The sequence below is a fragment of the Megascapheus bottae genome, chromosome 6, assembly GCF_031878675.1.
Source record: "Megascapheus bottae isolate mThoBot1 chromosome 6, mThoBot2.hap1, whole genome shotgun sequence".
Taxonomy (NCBI): domain Eukaryota; kingdom Metazoa; phylum Chordata; class Mammalia; order Rodentia; family Geomyidae; genus Megascapheus; species Megascapheus bottae.
The window spans coordinates 24,364,180-24,384,474 of record NC_143514.1 but is presented as its reverse complement, the minus strand read 5'-3'; the positions used below and the strand labels follow the sequence as shown (position 1 = coordinate 24,384,474).

Below are 20,295 nucleotides of genomic sequence, written 5' to 3'. Positions count from 1 at the left end.
ACCTTTCTCCATATACAGATGCACCTTGTGATTTTACATATATAAACATTAAATATTTTTAAGTTACAAATGATTCATAACAAAATTTTGTGACTTTTTTGACCCAATGATGAAAACCATGAATTAAAAGCCAGAAAATACATCAAATTCATTCATTAAGTTCTGCACAGTTTTCCAACAAAGACCCATGCCTGGGTTCACCTCCAAAAAGGATCTCACTTGCTATTTGCTCCATCAGAAATGCTGACCCAAGAAAACCTTGAAGGGAATATTCCAGTGGAGAGTAGCCAATTTTAGCAGTTAGGAAAGAGCTGTTTCTTGTGACCAAAAAAGTCTGAGGACAGAACAGGTCCTAGCTGAAACTCAGCAGATGGTAACAGGTCTCACAGGCCCTTTAGAACTGAGGCCATTACATCTTTTCACCACTTGGTTTGCTACTCCCCAACAGATGTGCATGACAAGCTACTGGCAAGTATTGAGGAAACCACAGCCATGAATAGGCAGGAAAATTGAAACTCACTTATGAGGACTGAAAGGAAAGATGGCCAGCAGACCAGGAATAAGAGATGCCTACAAAGTAGAACCAATGGAAATGACAGAAGAGAATTTTAATGAAAATCTAATGGAATTACAGAACAAAAAAACATTTTAAAGCTTTTCAGGAACTAAATAAACTCATGAGTTTTTAAAAAAACTGGTTTGACCAAAAAGATAATTGTTGTCCTTAGAAACTACATTCATGATCAAAAACAATATCCTAGAGAAATTGATACAAATGATTTAAAAATGGGAAGGTCATAGTTAAGAACAGAAACTGTGGACATGGAATTGTAAGCTTCTCACTAACTCTGGGATAAGAGGAAGTTAATTAGCCTCTGTCTGTTTCCTGAAATGTAGACAATAAATGTATCACACTTACAACTTCATACATAGCAAGTGCTTACAAAACAACAGCAATGACATTGCTGCCACTCCTGCAATAACAGAAGGACAGCAACAGGGAAACTTAATTCTGGAATCAGAAGATATGAGTTTAAATGGCAACTTTAACATTCAAATTCAAACACAAAATCCTAAATTTAATTCCAAGTCACAAATGCAGGTGTGCATACATGTGCTGGTACACACATATACAGTCACAGCAGTTAGTCCATCTATGCTTACTTTCATATCTAAAACAAGAAAAGAAAATGTGTACCTTCTTTGAATATCCATCTGCCTATACACCAGAAACATCAGCTGAATATTTGGTACCTACAGAGCACTTTGTAGGAACTAAGAGACAAACACAAGTAAGACAGAGTTCTGCCCTTAAACTGCAAACTTCACTCTAATAAGCAACATTTAAAAGCCTGTCTCTATTCTTTCTGTTTTAGAAAAATGCACAGAAGGCCTCAAGGGTTAAGTATGTTTTATACTACCATAGTATTGATTAAAACAAATAAAAGGGCAACAACCAATCGTTAGGCCAAAAGAAGGTACCAGTCCCTGACAATTTATATTTTGCTATTTTAATGAGAATATTGTGAAGCAGTTGGGTCATGAGGATCAACACTTGTGGATGACATGGAAGTCCTAGGAGCACAGTACATGATCACAGTAAAGGACAGAACTCATTGGACAGACAGTTCGATTAAAAGGCTGGAACTATATAGTACACAATCTGCCTTCTTCAGTCTTTTAAGATTTAAGTGTTCCCCTTTAAATAAACAGCTCTTAAGTCATTGTCCAAGATGATTCACAATCACTGGATCCCTGGTTACATGCATCTCCTTTCAAAAGGAGACCGTTTAGCAAGTTCTTGATCTCTTTCCTACTTTATCCCAGTAACAAAGACCTTATTGTAAAACTTCTCACATAAAAATGCTTATTCTAATTGTCTCCTGTGAGTTGGCTAGAAGGGAAGTTAGCTTTTCTTAATCTATCAGTTAGCTCAGAGGCTTCTGAGTGCCAACTGTAATACCAGATTTCTCTAACATAATGAGCAAAAATCTATGAATTCATGGGAAAGCCTAAATGCCTATTCTTTATAAAGAAACAGTACATGCCAAGTTTTCATCTGAAATTTAATAGCTATAACTTAAATAACTTATATTTAAAATAACAGAAATTATAATGCCATCTGGGCATGTACCTTAAGCAATATTAAGTATACCAAAACATTTTGTATTTTCAAAAAGTGGATATGAAGCCAGGTGCCAATGGCTCATGCCTGTATTCTAGTGACTCAGGTGGCTAAGATCTGAGGATCACAGTTCAAAGCCAGGCCAGGTCGTAAAGCCCATCAAAGTCTTATCTCTAATTAATCACCAAAAAGCCAGTAGTGGAACTTTTTAGTTCAAGCTCCAGGACCAGGGGGAAACATATGTATGTAATTGTATCACTAGTAAAAAATAAAATGCAGCATATTTTCTTTTATTATATTCACATAACACCACAACATAAAACAAATATATACGTTATACAAAATGACATATTTGGCCTAGATATACTACAAATTCATTTGAATGGTGTAAAAATCTTACAAAGACTTATTCTGATTTGTTAATACATGAGAAAAACATTCTAAAATCCAATATAATTTCAAAAGGAATTAAACCAATGTTAAATAAGAATGATTACACAAAAAAACAAAAACTACAGTTATAGTGTCTTAAAGTTTCCATTAAGTAATAAATTAGGTTTCTAGTATCTTCACATTGGAACTAATACTAACACTTATAAATCAAAACCTATTAGAATAAAAAATATATTCAACAATTTATCCAAACATTGTGACATAGGATGTTTTGAGAAACTGTAAATAATTCTTAATACTCTCATTTTGATTCTCCGTCTTCTCAAGACTGTGTTGTATTTCTTTCAAACATACTTCCTGATATTGCGCTTTCTGAATAAAGAAAAACAGATAATTAACAATGGTATTTGTAACAAACATATTCAATAAATGAATGCACAATTTTAATTTATTTTCCAGTCCTAGGCCTTGAACTTAAGGCCTGGGCAGTGATTAGAGCTCTACCACTTGAGCCTCAGCACCACTTCCAGCTTTTTTCTATGTATGTGGTACCGAGGAATCAAACCCAGGTCTTCGTGCATTGTACCACTAGGCCTAACTCTCAGACTCAGAATACATAATTTTTAAAAGAATTAAAGCATTGCTAAAAGAATACTTATATCCTATTTGTCCATTGTTAACATTTTAAAGTTTCATTTCCTTTTATAAAATTAATTAAAGAAGGGCCAGGAGTTTGGCCTAGTGGTAGCATGCTTGCCTAGCATGCACGAAGACCATATACATAGAAAAAAGCCGAAAATGGTGCTGAGGCTCAAGTGGTAGAGCTCTTGCCTTGAGAAAGTCCAAGGACAATGCTCAGGCCCTGAGCTTAAGCCCCGGACTGGCAAAAAAAGAAATTAAAGAACACATATACTTAATCTCTACTTTGATATAGGTTTGGCAATACACATTTACTTAACTCCAAATTATTACATATTTAATGTGATTAATGTCAGTTTTCTTTATCCAACCAGCTCAGTAGCTCACACCTGTAACCCTAGCTACTTAGGAGCCAGCCTGGGCACTAAAGTCTGGGTGACTTTTATCTTCAGTTAACCACTAGAAAACTAAAGTAATGCTGAGGTTCGAGGGGTAGGGCGGTATCCTTGAGCTGAAGAGCTCAGGGACAATACTCAGGCCCAGAGTTTAAGCCTCATGACTGACCCCCCCCCCAAAAAAAGTGTTAAAACCAATTTCCATTACACTACCATGACATATTTATTCCCATACTGTTTCTGCCATTTTCTGTGGAAAAATTCATAATGACTCTATGAAATGCTAATTTTACTCAATTCATGACAATACTTAAGAGTTAAAAATGCTTTGAGCTTCAGGAGGGTTGCCGTGGATTAAACTACTGAGGTCATTTTTTTGATTGTATATTCATGACATTCATACACAAACACCCCTCATCACCCACACACAAGAGTACTTGGACCAAAAATATAAATAGGCCAGCAGGATGAATCAATCATGCAGCTAAGTGTGAGAATCTAAGTGCTTATAATTCCATTTAACTTTATATACATGAAATACATAAACGCCCTCTGAACTTTCTTAGAGAAGGCAAAGAACTTTAAACTGATTTTTCACCTATTTTAAAATCTATACTTAGACTTTTATTTGTACAAAATGATACATTTTTGCACCATATTTCAGTAGCATCAGCCAATTACTAGAAATGTCATGGTACAATCCATCTTATCTTAGTTTCCTTATTTTTCTAGATGCTTTGATAGCAAAAAATATCACATGTTTATGATACCAGAAACTCTAATGATGAAGTTATTTTATGAATTTAAAAATAAGAGAAAGGAGGCTGGGGAGCTGGTGGCTCATGCCTGTACTCCTAGCTACTCAGGAGACTGAGCTCTGAGAATCACATTTCTAAGCCAGCCAGGAACTAATTTCCTAAAACTCTTATCTCCAATTAACCATCAGAAATCTGAGATCTGAGAATCACAGTTCTAAGCCAGCCCAGGAACTAATGTCCCTGAAACTCTTATCTCCAATTAACCATCAGAAAACAGGAAGTGGTGCTGTGGCTCAACTGGTAGAGCAATTGTCTTGAGCTGAAGAGCTCAGGGTCAGTGCCAAGGTCCATAGTTCAAGCCCCAGGAATAACAGAAGAGTGAGAGAGAAAGAAAGAGAGGGCGAGAGGGGAGAAAGGTTGTATTAAATTAAAAATGATATATTTTTTATTCTGATTAAATTTTTATGGCAATACAATTAAATATGTCAAAGTCATTTAACTTGTCAATTTTTTTTAAGTTTTTAACTTTTAGACATTTGGGAATAATAAAATGGTAGCTAACCCAACGTCTCCAATTCCTGGAAAAATAATCTTTATTCCTTATATCATTATAAGTAGGTAGTCATTAAGTAATTTAATCATGACTAATTCTAGCTTTAAGACTATCATAAGATACGTTAAAACTAATCTGGTCTATTTCATGAATATTCAGGAGAAGAACATTAGAGAAATAATTAAACACAGCCAATTTACTATTCTCATTTAATGGCTGAGTAGATCAAAGCATTCATCTCATATGCAAATTTGACATCACTAAATATTTTTTCAATGCCAAATTATACCTTTCCAAAATACAATATTCATTGTTCAAGGCAGGTATAAATCTATAATTGTTTAAAGTGAATATCTTTTAAAAAACAAAAAATGAATAGCATAAAAAAGTAAGCTAATTATACCTATAACTTTCATTAAGCAGCTATAATACAAATGAATGGGCAGCAAAGGGCCTGAAGAGACTTTGGAGCAATGCAAAAGATGTTACCAGGAATGCAGGAGAACTAATGCCTTGACATTAGCCTGACACTTACATTTTTTGCATTTTATACTGTTATTTTAATATAATAGTAATTAGCTGAGTAATTTCAATTTGCAATTTAATAAGTTACATGACATGATTGTTAAATGTGGATTCATTTTTTATAATATATTAAGCCAAACTAATACTTACATTGTTTATTTTACAAATAAGTTGGTTTTGTTCCTCATTTTTCTTCCTAAGTTCAGTTTCCAGATCTAGTATTTTAATTTGTAAAGCCCTCTCTCTAGATGACATTTTTTCTACTTCTTCAGAAACCTGCAATTGTTATTAAGAGAATAAAATAACTAAATGCATTTTCTTTAAAATGCAACTTAAAATTAAATTGTACTTTTCATTTCCAGATATATATTGAGTGCTAATTTAATTAGAACATGTTTAAGGTATATTCTATCTTTAAAAGTCACAAGTAGTACAAGTCTGTCTACTCATCTTTGTAGCCTAAGTATCTGTAAAATTGGGCTGCAAAGGAAAGCTGGGAGAGTTATATACATTCTCACTGTTTGGCCATTAAGTATTTTCCCCAACAATTTATTTTTTATTTTTTATTTTTGGTACTGGTCCTGGGGCTTGAACTCAGGCCTATGCACTGTCCCTGAGCTTCTTTTGCTTAAGGCTAGAGCTCAACCACTTGAGCCACAACTCCAATTCTGGCTTTTTTGGTAGATTAGCAGAGGAAAATAAGTCTTCTTGCCTGAGCTGGTTTCAAATCGTAGTCCTCACTCAGCCTCCTGAGAAGTTAGGACTGAAGGTGTAAGCCACTGGTTCCTAGTTTTTAAATGTATTAAGACCACATGTCATTTTTAATAGTATTGACATTCACTCACCTTGATGTCTAGAAAATTCTCATTAAATGCTGAGTATACATTTGAATGGATGGAATGGAGTGGAATGATGTTCACATTGTATACCCATCTGCACACACATGCACACACACATGCACAAACATACTGGCTTTTCATTCATGTACTTCCAATGTGGTCTGAATTATGAGTGTAAATATTTCCCTGACTGATAACTTAGTAGTAGGTCTAGCTTAGCCATCTTCATCAGATACAGACTTGTAGGAACTTATCTATAGAAAAGGTTGGGTTGAACTGGACTCAGTGGCTCACACCTATAATCCTAGCTACTCAGGAGGCTGAGATTGAGGATCAAGGTTCAAAGCCAGCCCAGGCACTAAAGTCTGTGAGATTCTTATCTCCAATTAACCTCTAGAAAATGGGAAGTGGAGCTTGGCTCAAGGGTAGGGCAGTAGCCTTGAACTGAAGAGTTCGGGGATAGAGCCTAGGCCAGAGTTCAAGCCCCATGATCCACAAAAAAAAAAGGTTGGGTTGGAGTCACAAAAAAAAGAGCAGAGGCAAAGAGCTAGTGGGAAGAACTACCTTCCAAACTATCTCCACAAGATTCAGTTCTGTTACTGCACAGCACTTTACAAAGATATCTTCTACCCAAGTGCCGAATTGATTGTGAGTTTGGGATGATAGCAGAATATGATGTCTGTGGGGGAAGGAACTGTGAAGACAAGCAACAATGCTCAAGGCACTGACCCCTCAAGGTGGGAGACATAGCCTTTCTCAAGTGGATAAAAAGCTAGAGATTCTCCCTGTAATTCAGTGTAGCTCTGGCACTCTCACCATTCTGCAGGAGAAATCTGAGAGTACCTGACATGTTCCAGATCCACATGAACTAAACCCATGATAAAATCACCTCTTATTTTTCTCCCAAAGGATGACAAAGCTGAGAGATACATTATTACATTTCTACAACTGGAAGTGTATTTTGTTATTTAGGTTACTGTGCTTTGGCAGTACTAGTTTGAACTCAGGGCCTCAGACTTGCTTGGTTTGGCCACTTGAAACAACCCTGCTTTTGATGGTTATTTCAGAATATCTACATATGAGAGTGACCCGGGTGAAGATGGCCACCTTTTAGCAGCTCTTGTCCTACAAGTACATTCAGCACTCCCATTTTACTGGCTAAGAACTGAAGTTTAGAGAAGTAACTTGTCCTTGTCAGGACACAATGTGTCAGAGCCAGAACGGAAATGTAGTTCCTATTGGATTCCAAACACTACCTTATAATCTTTCAAGATTAGAGTTTGACCCTGTTGGATAAATTTTGAAATTTTCCTCAATCCTTTTCCCTACACTCCTGGTTGAGATACATTCATGGCATCCCATAAAGCCTTCCTTCCTCTGACTACCACACCTACATTTGTTTATTCTTATGTTATTTCCTAACTCACTTGAGTGTAATGAGAACTGAAGCCAGGCCTTCTCATATTTGTCTATCATGAATGGTAATTTAACAGACTGAACTGAAACTTAATTCTTGCTTGTATTTATTTATGCAACAAATATTTGTCAAAAAGGCCTTGAGCATTGCAGCTTACTGGATCCCAACTGAAGCCAAATTTTTAACTATTTGCACACTCAAATTGGCTTTACATTTTAGAAGAATGGGAAAGGATTATACCTTCAAATCATTTTCCATCTCTGCCTGCTATCTTGCCACATCATCAATCATCTGGTAAAATAACTCTGGCATAGCAATATTATGTGTTGCTCCTAGGGAAAATTAGGTAAAACTATTCCTCCTACCCTGTCATCAGGATAAGAACAATAACTGTAGGTTTTGTACAGAGGTTGCCAGTTATTTAAATAGATAAACTAATTAAAATAGTTTTTAAATAAAGTCCATCCATACCTTTAGCCTTCCTTCTTCTAAAACAGCTTCCAGTTGCCGGGCCAGTGCTGTATATTCTGCTGACTTCTCTTTAAGCATCAGATTGCCATGCTTAAGACATTCTTCTTGGTCTGCTACCTTTTTTTCAAGCTCCTTATTCTCTGCATCCATCAGTTCTAATTTTCTTTTTACAATAAATATATATTTTAGAACTATACTGTTACAGAGAAACACATAATACTAATTTTGGCAGTTCAATACTTACTGTTTAAGGCTTTCCCACTTCAACTGAATGAGATAACTTTCCTCCTCAAGAGAAAGCTTTGTCAGAAGACTATGATTTCCATCAAACTAAAAAAAAAATTTTTCTTGGTTATTTTCTTTCCAAGAAGTTTCAAGAATAATTTGCATATTTATTGTTAGAATAACCACAAGAAACAAGAAGATATGAAAGTTATTCCTAGACAAAAAGTCATTGTTAACATTTTAAAATACAAGTTATTTTAGTGGTGCTAAAATTTGAACTCAGCCTTGGGCAGAAGGGTACACAAGACTCTCAGTTCCAATTAACCACTAAAAGGCCAGAAATAGAGCTGTATTCTTAAGTGGTCAAGTACCAGCCCTAGGCAAAAAAAATCTAAGGGAGAGTGTTGAAGTCCTTAGTTCTAGCCCCAGCAGCAGCAGAATAAATAACTTTTTCTGACTTAAAATATTATCATCAGGGCTGGGAGTTTGGCCTAGTGGTAGAGTGCTTGGCTAGCATGCACGAAGACCCAGGTTCGATTCCTTGGTACCACATACTTAGAAAAAGCCAGAAGTGGTGCTGAAGCTCAAGTGGTAGAGTTCTAATCTTGAGAAAAATCCAAAAAGAGTCCTGAGCTTAAGCCCAGGACTGGCAAAAAAAAATATTATCATCAATACTTTATGGAAAAGGGGTGGATTTTTCAGTTTTAATATAAAAATTTTAAATAGTATTAATCTATTGTTGAATACTTACAGGTTTTTTTTAATGGTGTTACATTTCATGGTACTGTGGCTCATGACTATAAACCCAACTACTTAGGAGGTGAAAATAGGAACAATAGTTTAAGGACAGTCTAACAAAAAAGTAGTGAGACCTTATTTATAAAAATAAGTTGGGGGAAGGGAAATGGGGATCAAGACATGTGAAAGGGTATCAATGTATGTGAATTAATGCACCTTCTATCTGGCAAATATCATGTAACCCTTCTATTAATTACAATAAAAATATATGAAAACAATGGTCTCAGATATAAATAAATCAACATCGACATAAAAAATCTATGATGGGATATATACTCTATAGACATAATGTTATGTAGATCGATATGTATGTATCTAGAACATACAAACTCTCAGCTTATTTTAATTTTGTTCTTAAATTTATGTGCCAGTGATTGCCTATAGAGATCCCATTCTTGAATACTTATTTGTTAAACTTGACATTTGAAGTATGATGTAAAGAATCAATGTTAATAAAATCTTTTAATAAAAAAAAATAATTAAGTTGGGTTTGGTAACACTGCCTGTAATTCCAACTATACAGGAAATCTAGGTAGCAGGATCACAGTCCAAAGCTGACTTAGGCAAAAAGCACATAACCCTATCTGAAAAATAACTAAAGCAAAAAGGGCTCAGAGCAAGGCTCAAGAGGTAAAGCACTTGTCTAACAAGCTCCAGGTCCTGAGTTCTCACCCCAGTACCATCAAAATAATAATAATGTCTGATATTTGATTATGTATAAAGTTTTAACCATAGATAAAAATATTGCTGTAGCAAAATAAAATAAACAAATAACACACAGTCCATCCCAAGACAAAGTATTCTTCCTATTGCCTCAAAGGCAGAAGCATTAATAATATAAAAACATTAATAATAAATCTAAAATTTTTAACTAATACTTTAGGCTAAAATATATAATCTGATATTTTCCCAGAAAACTGTTTTATCAGAAATTTAAATTCACAAAAGATGGTCTACACATTGCTTTAAAAAATGAATTGCAAAATGAAAATCCAGATTATATTGGAAGACAGAAAGTACTTACTAAAAATGTCTCAGCATCATCCTCACATACACTTCTTTGAGAGAAAAATAACTCATTTGAAAATACTGAGTGCTGGGACCGGGAGTTTGGCCTAGTGGTAGAGTGCTTGCCTAGCATGCACGAAGACCCTGGTTCAATTCCTTGGTACCACATACACAGAAAAAAAAGCTGAAAGTGGTGCTGTGGCTCAAATGGTAGAGCACTAGCCTTGAGAAAGCCCAAGGACAGTACTCAGGCTCTGAGTTCAAGACCCAGGACTGGAAAAAAACAAAAACAAAACACTTAGTGCTTTCTATGTGGTATGTATTAAGTCAGGCATGGCTATATGGTGACTGAATAGCAGGACTTACCTGCTCCCTATTATGATTAAATTTTTAAAAATGACAGGGCCATAAATGCGGCCTACTGGTAGAGTGCTTGCCCAGACCAGGGTTCAATTCCTCAGTACCACTACACAGAAAAAGCCAGAAATGGTGTTGTGGCTCAAATGGTAGGGCTCTAGCCTTGAGAAAGCCCAACGACAGTGCTCAGGCTCTGAGTTCAAGCTCCAGGATTAGCCAAAAAAAAAAAAAATGACATACTGGAAAAAAAAAAGATGGAAGATAACTTCTAAAATTTTGGTGCACAATTATAATGAAAATACATTCTAATTGTTACAATAATTTACCAAAAATTGAAATGCATTTTCATAAATTACATTTACTTTATTCTGACATCTAGAAACATATATAACTATAGTTTTGTTCTTTTTCTTTCATTCCATTACTATATTATACCCTCCATGTCAAAATAAAGATTTGCAAGAATAACGTAACTTAGAAATTTTTCTGTTTGTTTTAGTACTATAGGAATTCAAGGCTTAGACAGGCACTCAAGCCTGGATCCATGTCTCTAACCCATAAATTTGCAGTCTTAATTATTAATGTTACCATAAGATACTAAAAAATCTGCAAAATAGTATTAACTGTATCCACATGAAAATGTTGATTCACCAATTATGTACATGGGAATAAAAATAACTGAACCCCTGACATAAGTGCCCTCAACTGGTTAAAGGACTCCAAGCATTATTTTCATACATATTGTAAATCATAGAACAACCATTGGGCACCTGGCCCTGAAGCTCCCTAATGGTGTTGGCCTGGTTTGCACATTTGTCCTTGCAGCACTGCAGACTCTCCTGACACTCCTGAAGCCTTCGTTCAGCTGACATCAAGGCATCGCGGACACTGTCTACCTCCTTCAGATGAGACTCCATCTGGCCTCTCATCTGAGTTGTAACATTAGAGGAAATAAGTGCAAGGTCACATATTCAGCAGGAATATTCTTACTCTCTTATTAAATACTAGATACGTTACTACATAATAAGTATTTTAGGTAGAATAGTTTTAAGCAATTATATTTAACCAAACAAATATGAGTAAATATTAATTTAGATTCGACTCCATATGAATATGTAACTAAAAAGTTTTGAAGTTTATCCAGCAAATTGAGAGAGAATGTTTAACCTAGCAAAGCAATTTTTTTATTTTCTTTAAATTTTTTTACTAAAGAATTATTAACATTGATTTTCACATCGTATTTCAAATATCATGTTAAATAAGTGTTCGTGAAGGGAATCTCTATATACAATTTTTTTAATTTATGCAAGTACAGATATTATTTTAAAAAAATCTGACATACTAGTTTCTACTGCCTGCCATCAGCTCTAAGAAACTGTTATCTTCAACCCTGACAATAAAAAAAAAGAAACTGTTATCTTCAGTCATTCAATCTTAGGACTTAGCTATTTAACTAAATTTAGAGCCGTCTTGGCCCAAATTAGTGGGCTTTAAGGCATACTATTTTCAAATAGCTGATATTTAGTTCTCATACTGTGATGAAAAACTCTCTTAATTTTGTTCATTAATTCCCTTGCCTTATGCAGTTTCTCACTGTACCATTTTGAAACAAGAATGTACACACACACAGAGACACAGAGACACAGAGACACAGAGACACACACACACACACAATGTCTTTGCTTACAGATCAGTAAGAAAGCACTGTGACCTCATAGTAGCTAAGGAAAAAAAAGTCCCTTTCTGCTTTTAAATATCTTTTTTTTTTTTTTTTTGTCAGTTGTGGGGCTTGAACTCTGGGCTTCGGCACTGTCCCTGAGTCTTCATCTTAAGGCTACTGCCTTACCCCTGGAGCCATAGCACCACTTTTCCTTTCTGCTTTTAGAACAAGTATTTTAAAATAGGCTTCTAATACTCTGGATTCTCCTCAGATCATAAAAAGAAATTTAACCTTTTGCTCAAAGAGACTTCTATGTATAGTGCTGCCTAACAGAAAAGGAGACATTTGCATGTGAATGCATGATGAGAAAAAAAAGAGACCAAAAGGGCTGGGAGTTTAGCCTAGTGGTAGGAGTGCTTGCCTAGCATGCACGAAGACCTGGGTTCAACTCCCTGGTACCACATACACAGAAAAGAAGCCAGAAATGGTGCTGTGGCTCAAGTGGTAGAGCTCTAACCTTGAGAAAGCCCAAAGACAGTGCCTAGGTCCTGAGTTAAAGGCACAGGACTGGCAATAAAAAGATAGAAAGAGATGGGGAGAGAGAGAGAGAGAGAGAGAGAGAGAGAGAGAGAGAGAGAGAGAGAGAGAGAGAGAGAGAGAGAGAGAGAGGGAGAGAGAGAGACCAAAAGACAAGAAATGGTATCTTCTCTGGTCTGCTAAAAATAGGTAAAAATTAATTCTAGGAAAATAGTGAGTTACATATGTGATGAGCTATTCTCCATTTGTTGTATCTCTATTTCAGTGCCAGTAATACCCCCCCACCCTCCGCTGACCTTTACTTCACAGAGATGCCTCAGTCTGACTTCTCAATCCCACATATGGGAACAATTCAAAGATAGTAGCTGTACTACCCTCTGTTGGAACTAACCACTAACATCTCATGACCTCTTCAGCTAGGAGTCAGCATCCAATCACTTCCTTCCCCAAACAATTCAAAGTACAAAGAGGAATGCATTTTTATTTAAAAACTCAGAAATATTCACAAAACAACGTCATTGCCAGCACTGGCCTTCTCTTCATTCTGTTGCAACAGGGTGAAGAGAAGGAAATGATCTTTTTTAAAAAGAGATATCATTGTCCTTCCAAAAATGCATTTAGTAGAGAATTCATGCAAATTTTTTAAACAAAAGAGTTACACTCAGAAAAAAAGAAGCAATTAGTTTGCATTTTGTGGCTGATGAATTTCAGTAATAATTGCATTCATTTATATATGCTCTTATATCAACAAAATTAAACCTTCATTATATTTTTCAAATACTAAGGAAAAAGTGAAAAAACATTCATTCACAAAAAAACATTTCAAACCTGGAAGAAACATTATTTAAGCAGGGGGAAAAAAACCAACTCCTACAGAAGTTGAGGATGGACTAAAAAAAAATAACTAAAATGAAGAATTTAATATTCATCAAGTGACTATATATACATATATATTATTTTGTTCAATTTCAAGCTTACCTTCTCTATTCTTTTATTTTTGTTTTTTGTTATTAGGCTATTTTCCTTTAGTAAGTTTTCAAGTCTGCTTTTCACCATTTCTGCTGCTTCCTCCAACTTTTCTACCTGAAAATAAAAATACATTATTAGAGCATCATGTACTATCTAACTTTTAAGAATATATTATGAAATAAAAACTCTAAATTTAAATAACTCACTATATATTTAACATCCTCAGTATATTTATTTTCTTTAAATATGGAATTATTTAGTGCTCTAATCTACTCTACTCTGCAGTCATTCTATGATTCACTTGTTTTCTCCCATCAATACATCTAGAGTATAAAAGCTAAAAATTGATAACTTCATTCCCAGGTAATATCACTTTAAAAATTAAGTCTCTGATCCAAACCAGCTCTCACTCTAATAATCTTTTTTTTTTTTTTTTTGGTAGTTCATGGGGCTTGAACTGGCCTGGCCTGGGCACTGTCCCTGAGCTCTTCAGCTTAAAGCTACCACCCTACCCTGGGGCCTGGACATTGTCCGATCTCTTCAGCTCAAGGGTAATACCCTACCCTTGAACCAAGCCCCACTTCCCTTTTTCTAGGGTTAACTAGAAATAAGTCTCAGGTCCTTTTGTGCCGAGCTGGCTTTGAACCTTGATCCTCAGATCTCAGCCTCCTGAGTAGCTAGGATTACAGGCATGAGCCACCTCGCCCGGCTTCTAATAATCGTTCTAATCAAAAACTAAGTCAGACTTTATACAAATGTCAACGTTGCTAAAATATGATAATTGGTCATAATATTCTTATTGAGGGATTAAACGTGAAAAGCCAACTACAACTTCCATTCTTATTACCACGTTTAGAATATTCTAACTAAATATCTCAATTCCCATCTTCCCATCTCACCCCTCGAAATGTAACCCCTATACTTGCCTATTCTTTTTATTTCTGGTTTTCTTTTTGTAGCTAGAGGGCACTACTAGGAATCAAATCCAAAGTCTTATACGTGCTAGGAAAGAATACTACCACTGAGTTAAACCCCAGGCCATCATTATTCTTTAAATTGGATTCTTATTGTTCCAATAAAATGCAGATGTTGTGCTTGTATACACACACGTGGGCAGGTATACACATCAGTCCTAGGGCTTGAACTCAAAGCATGGGCATTGTCTCTGAACTTTTGTGCTCAAGGCTAGTGTTCTACCACTTAAGCCATAGCTCTACTTATGGCTTTTTTGGAGGGGGGGGGTGTAGTTAATTGGAGATGAGAATCTCATGGACTTTTCCTGTCTGGCTTAGCTTTGAACCATGATCCTCAGATCTCACCTTGCTGAGTAGTTAAGATTATTGGTACACCACTGGCACCTGGATAAAATTCCTATCTTTAACTACTAATTTGTTACCCATCAAGTAAGTATTTGAATGTCATCTTTTCCATGACTTGATTATACCTCTAAAACATAAAGCTTTTGTGTGAATAAAACTGGACACGTTCTATTTCACATATACTGCCATATATTCTTTTCTAAGTCTTTCATGTGAATAAATCTTAATTATACTAGGAGAAAGAGAATTCAGAGGTTTAATTACCTTAAAAGGTAGTTATATTCTAAGTCAGTATCACTAAGTAATGACAAGTACATATACCTGTAAGATTTGCTGAAAGGAAATTCCACACAGTTCAGGAGAAGAGGGTTTATTGTGTGAGGAAAGAACAGACTTCCTGCCACCCAAAATGGAAGAGAGGTTATAGCAGGAAGTGAGACATTATATAGGAGGAGGGGTGTAGCAACAGCAGAAGTGGAAGTGGATGTGATCTCAGAGGATGGGGAAGTGCCTCAGACTGGGGAACTTCCCACTGCCCCCAGGTATGCTAGTTGCCAGGGTTACTGGTGCTGGGCGGGGATTTCCAGGGTATAGGGGGAGAGAGCCAAGGGAAGAAATAATTTCTTCCAGGCGGACCTAACAATACCAAGGTAAGTAAAGAAGCTATATTACATCTATGCAACTAATTTTAAATCTACCTTTAGGAATATCCAATTCACCCACAAGTAGTATTGGAATCAGGAATTGGCAGTATTACAAAGGTACTTGAGACCTTATGAAATGAGTGGAACATACAGTATATATTGTAAAATAGTATACCAATCTCAGTTCTGCTTATTTAGCTCACAAATAACATGTTTTAAAGTATCTAAAGTTTTAACAAACATTGAAATAGATGGCAGTGGTCACCTGAGTTTTATATACTTCAATAAGGTCTTTCTGCCGTTTTTCTACTTCTTGCAATTCTATGAGTTCATTTTCAACAGAAACAACTTCATCCTTCAAAGCAGCAAGTGAAGTCTAGACAGGAATACATAGCAGCTTTTATAAGTCAATTGACAAACTTAATTATAAAACTTTTATAAATTTATAAAACAAAATATTATAAAAATGATTATAAAACTATTGTTAATGATAAAAATTTACCAACAAAGTTAATTGACAATATTTGGCTTTGCAACATATAACTACCATGTAAAATTCAGAAATATGAAAAGTAACTGATAAAAACTGATTGACTACCTGCCTCAACCCAATATTGAAGAAATATCAAATGTATTAAGGATTATTTTACAAAACAGAAATTTTAAAACATTCAAAGAATAGGGCTGGGAGTTTGGCTTAGTGGTAGAGTGCTTGCCTAGAATGCACGAAGGCCCAGTTTGATTCCTTGGTATCACATACATAGAAAAAAGCTGGAAATGGTGCTATGGCTCAAGTGGTAGAGCTCTGGCCTTGAGAAAAGTCCAAGGACAGTGCTCGGGCCCTGAGTTCAAGCCCCATGACTGGCAAAACAAAGAAAAGAAAAAGAAAACATTCAAGGAATATCCAGGTAAATCTATAATGGAGTTTAGAATAGCAAAAACTCAACTCATAAAAACTTTAAAAAGAGCCTGTAATCCTAGCTACTCAGGAAGCTGAGATGTAAGGATGCCAGTTCCAAAACAGCTTGAGTAGATAAGTCCCCTTGAGACTCTAATCTCCTATTAACCACTCAAAACCCAGGAATGGCACTGTAGTGCAAGTAGAATGCTAACCTTGAACACAAAGGGTCTCAGTTACAGGGCAGGGAGTTTGCCCTAGTGGTAGAGTGCTTGCCTAGCATGCACCAAGACTCAGGTTCCATTCCTCAGTACCATGTACAGAGAAAAGATGGAAGTAGTACTGTGGCTCAAGTGGTAGAATGCTATCCTTAAGAAAGTCCAAGGCCAGTACCCAGGTCCTAAGTTCAAGCCCCGAGATTGAAGGGGAGGGGAGAGATGAGAAGATTAGAGAATTGTAAGCATCTGAGATTTTGCCAGTTACCCTACCAGTTTCCTGGATACTAAGAGAAAACACCAAGTCCTTAGAGAATGAGGACTTTATTACTTACAACAATAGAAATATCAAAACTGCTAGTATTTTTGTCCGTTTCTTAAATTGCTTCTCTAATGGAGCAAAACAAAAAAAAGCCAAGTGCAAACAGCATATGCAGTGGGATTATAGAAAGGCAAACTCAAGAATGGGGAACTTGACTCTCTCAGTACTTCCTACACTCATTACATGTTTACTACAGTAAGCATAACTGCTTTTTGCAAAGGGAAATACTACTAACTCCCAAGCATGACTAAGCATATATCCCTGAAAAGATTATCTGGATCTCAGGAAGTTAATTCCTCTACCTGTAAGATATGTAGAACAGTGACAATTCCACAGAAGCCCCTGTATGTATGTGTGTATATATATACATATATATGTACACGTGACATTTCATGTCATCAGTCACAATAAACATGACAAATGTAAAGTTAAGACCTCTAATATTTATGAGTTCTAATAAAAAGTTAAAGGACAATGATTACAGTATTAAAAAAAAAAGCAGAAAAAGGCCAGGGTCCCAGTGAAAAGCTAGCCCAGGCAGAAAAGGCTATTAGACTCTCCAATTAACCGTGGAAAAAACTGGAAGGGGAGCTGTGATTCAAGTGGACATTGGATAAACAGCTCAGGCACAGTGCCCCACAATGAGTTCAAGCCCCAGGACCTGCCCCACCGAAAAGTGCAGAGAAATATAATGATCAATGAATACATGAACAAATATGCTGTTTACCGGTCACTAAAAAAATGTTCTAAACACTGGAGATTTCAGTATTGATCAAACAGATTAAGAAAAAGGGCCAGGAGTTTGGCCTAGTGATAGAGTACTTGCCTAGCATGCACAAAGACCCAGTTAGATTCCTCGGTACCACATACATAGAAAAAAGCCTGAAGTAGTGCTGAGGCTCAAGTGGTAGAGCTCTGACCTTAAGAAAGTCCAAGGACAGGGTACAGGCCCTGAGTTCAAGACCAGGACTGATAAAAAAAAAAGAAATGAAAAGAAAAGGGCCAAGAATAAGAGATAAACTATATCATACTTGAAATCAAGTGGGAATGACATTTTGGGCTGAATCACATAGCTACAAGACTAAATAAGATAGACTACAAATCAAATTTGGAAATTTTTATTTTTATTTAGTGGGTTGTTTTTGTTGTTGTTGTTTGTTTTTGCCACTCCTGGGGCTTGAATTCAGAGCCTGGGCACTCTCCCTGAGCTTCTTTAGCTCAAGGCTAGCACTCTACCATTTGAACCACAGCACCACTTCCAGCTTTTCTGGTTTATGTGATATGGAGGAACTGAACCCAGGTATTCATGCATGCTAAGCAAGCACTCTACTACTAAGCCAACTTCCCAGCCTAGAAATTTTTGTTTTAAACACTAGAATTTTTTCTAGAATTGGAAAACAAGTACACCAATCCCTTTGCATAAGGTACACATGTTTACAATGAGTAAGTTAGGAAAATGTACAATATTAAAAATGGGCCTGTCTTTTGACCAGACAATTCCATATCTCAAAATTTATCCTAAGAAAACAGGTAGGCAAAATAGATAAATAAATGACTTAAAGAAAACATCATATCTGATTACAATAGCATAAAATTAGAAGTAACAAATCATATATATAATATAAAAATTACATATATGCTAGAAACTGCAAACGTGTGAAAATGTTACAATGAAATCCATATATGTGTAACTAATGTAAGTTAAAAATATATACTTCTGAGTTAACAGAATATGTTGCAATATTTACTCAATGACTTTTATAGGCTATTAATTGAAAATTAATTCTATTGTCATATGATTAAAACCTAGATTTAATAATTAGTTATCCCAGGCCTTTCTCTTAGAAGGTATGAAGAAAATTAAGAAAATAAACAGTAGACAAAAGCTCATCAATGTAAATGTTCATTTAACAGTTTCTGATTAAGGATAAAACATCTTATGTTACATGGACACCCTACATGCACAAAGATGGTAGCATGTAAAGAGAGATTCATCCTCATTAATAAGATTTGGGGAGCGAGAAACATTTGAACAAAATTTTAAAGGAATTTAAATTTTTATTCACTTAGTTTTGTTATCTCTGAGTAATTATACAAAAATGCTACAATTCAACAAATCAGTTTATGAGTACAACATGTTCTTATTGATGTAATAATCCCTTTAATCATTTTCTCCTGTTCCTCCCAACATATACAAAAAAGAATTTAAACACTAGAATAAAATATACAAAAAAATAGTAAAATTATAGGGACCTATGAAGGAAGTTATAGAACCATTCAGAAAATAATGCACTTGCCAATTTGCCAGAGCTTAGGATAACTAGATTACATTCCCTTTCAGTAACATAGGTCACATGTATAAGTAAGTAAAGGAATTTCTTTAATGGGAAGAAGATGATAAAGGTGGGCATAATACCTTTTTCCCTCCCTCTCTTCTGTTTCAAATTTGGCTATAGTGGCTACACCTTCAGCAGATATCTAGGTTTTGAAAATAAGCAATGGCCTTTTACCTCTGTGTTCTGCCAAGTTATCAGATAACCTCTCTGCTCTGAACATATACCAATGTTAGAGTTTGCTTACATAATAAACATAATACTTCCTTCCACCTGATTTAGGATTTTATTATACTTAGTAAAGCTGAATCTTAACTAGTGAAAAACTTACTAAAACATCAAAGACAGTTCCTTAGAGCTGTGAATTATTTTGATTTCTGGAAATTTCTTCCACATTTTAACCAAGTTTATATAACTTTCTGTCTTGTTTTCCTTTCCATATCCAAATTAAAATCCTGGCCATTTCATTTAGCTAGATATATTCTTCCCTCCAAAGACAATACTAAACTATGGACAATAAGACATAGGGACAAATATACAATAAATAACTAGCTTGGTTGCTTGCTTACTTTCTATCCCTTCCTGTTGGGGACCGACTGTGGGGTCAGTGACCTTGGACCTGACCTTGGACCTACACAACTGTATACACAAGGAAGTAACTCTTATCAGGATAACTTTAAGCAATGTCAATCAGCTCTTATCAGGATAACTTTAAGCAATGTCAATCAGTTCTTATCTGGATAACTTTAAGCAATGTTAATCAGTTCTTATCAGGATGACTTTAAGCAATGTTAATCCTTTCTCATTTATCCTATATGTGACTTGTTTACTATTTTGTATGAATGTAGCCTCTGGCAACTCCCTAGTTTTAACAAGAGTATTTAAGGTCGGAACT

General features: G+C 35.5%; 1 protein-coding gene across 7 annotated transcripts in view; it reads right to left on the bottom strand.

Moving 5' to 3' along the window:
- Window positions 1-2,748: 2,748 nt before the first annotated feature.
- The window catches only part of Odf2l (outer dense fiber of sperm tails 2 like), a 108,127-nt gene continuing 90,580 nt past the window's right edge, over window positions 2,749-20,295 (bottom strand). For 6 of the 7 annotated variants that reach the window (XM_090334477.1, XM_090334474.1, XM_090334476.1 and 3 more), the window contains 7 exons: window positions 15,898-16,008; window positions 13,679-13,783; window positions 11,274-11,432; window positions 8,360-8,445; window positions 8,116-8,278; window positions 5,539-5,664; window positions 2,749-2,890 (listed from right to left, as the gene is read on the bottom strand). In XM_090334477.1, coding sequence (XP_090190603.1) covers window positions 2,762-2,890; window positions 5,539-5,664; window positions 8,116-8,278; window positions 8,360-8,445; window positions 11,274-11,432; window positions 13,679-13,783; window positions 15,898-16,008 — 879 coding nt within the window. In that variant the 3' untranslated portion in view covers window positions 2,749-2,761. The remainder of the gene's footprint in view (window positions 2,891-5,538; window positions 5,665-8,115; window positions 8,279-8,359; window positions 8,446-11,273; window positions 11,433-13,678; window positions 13,784-15,897; window positions 16,009-20,295) is intronic. The other variant, XM_090334470.1, reaches the window with a different exon arrangement.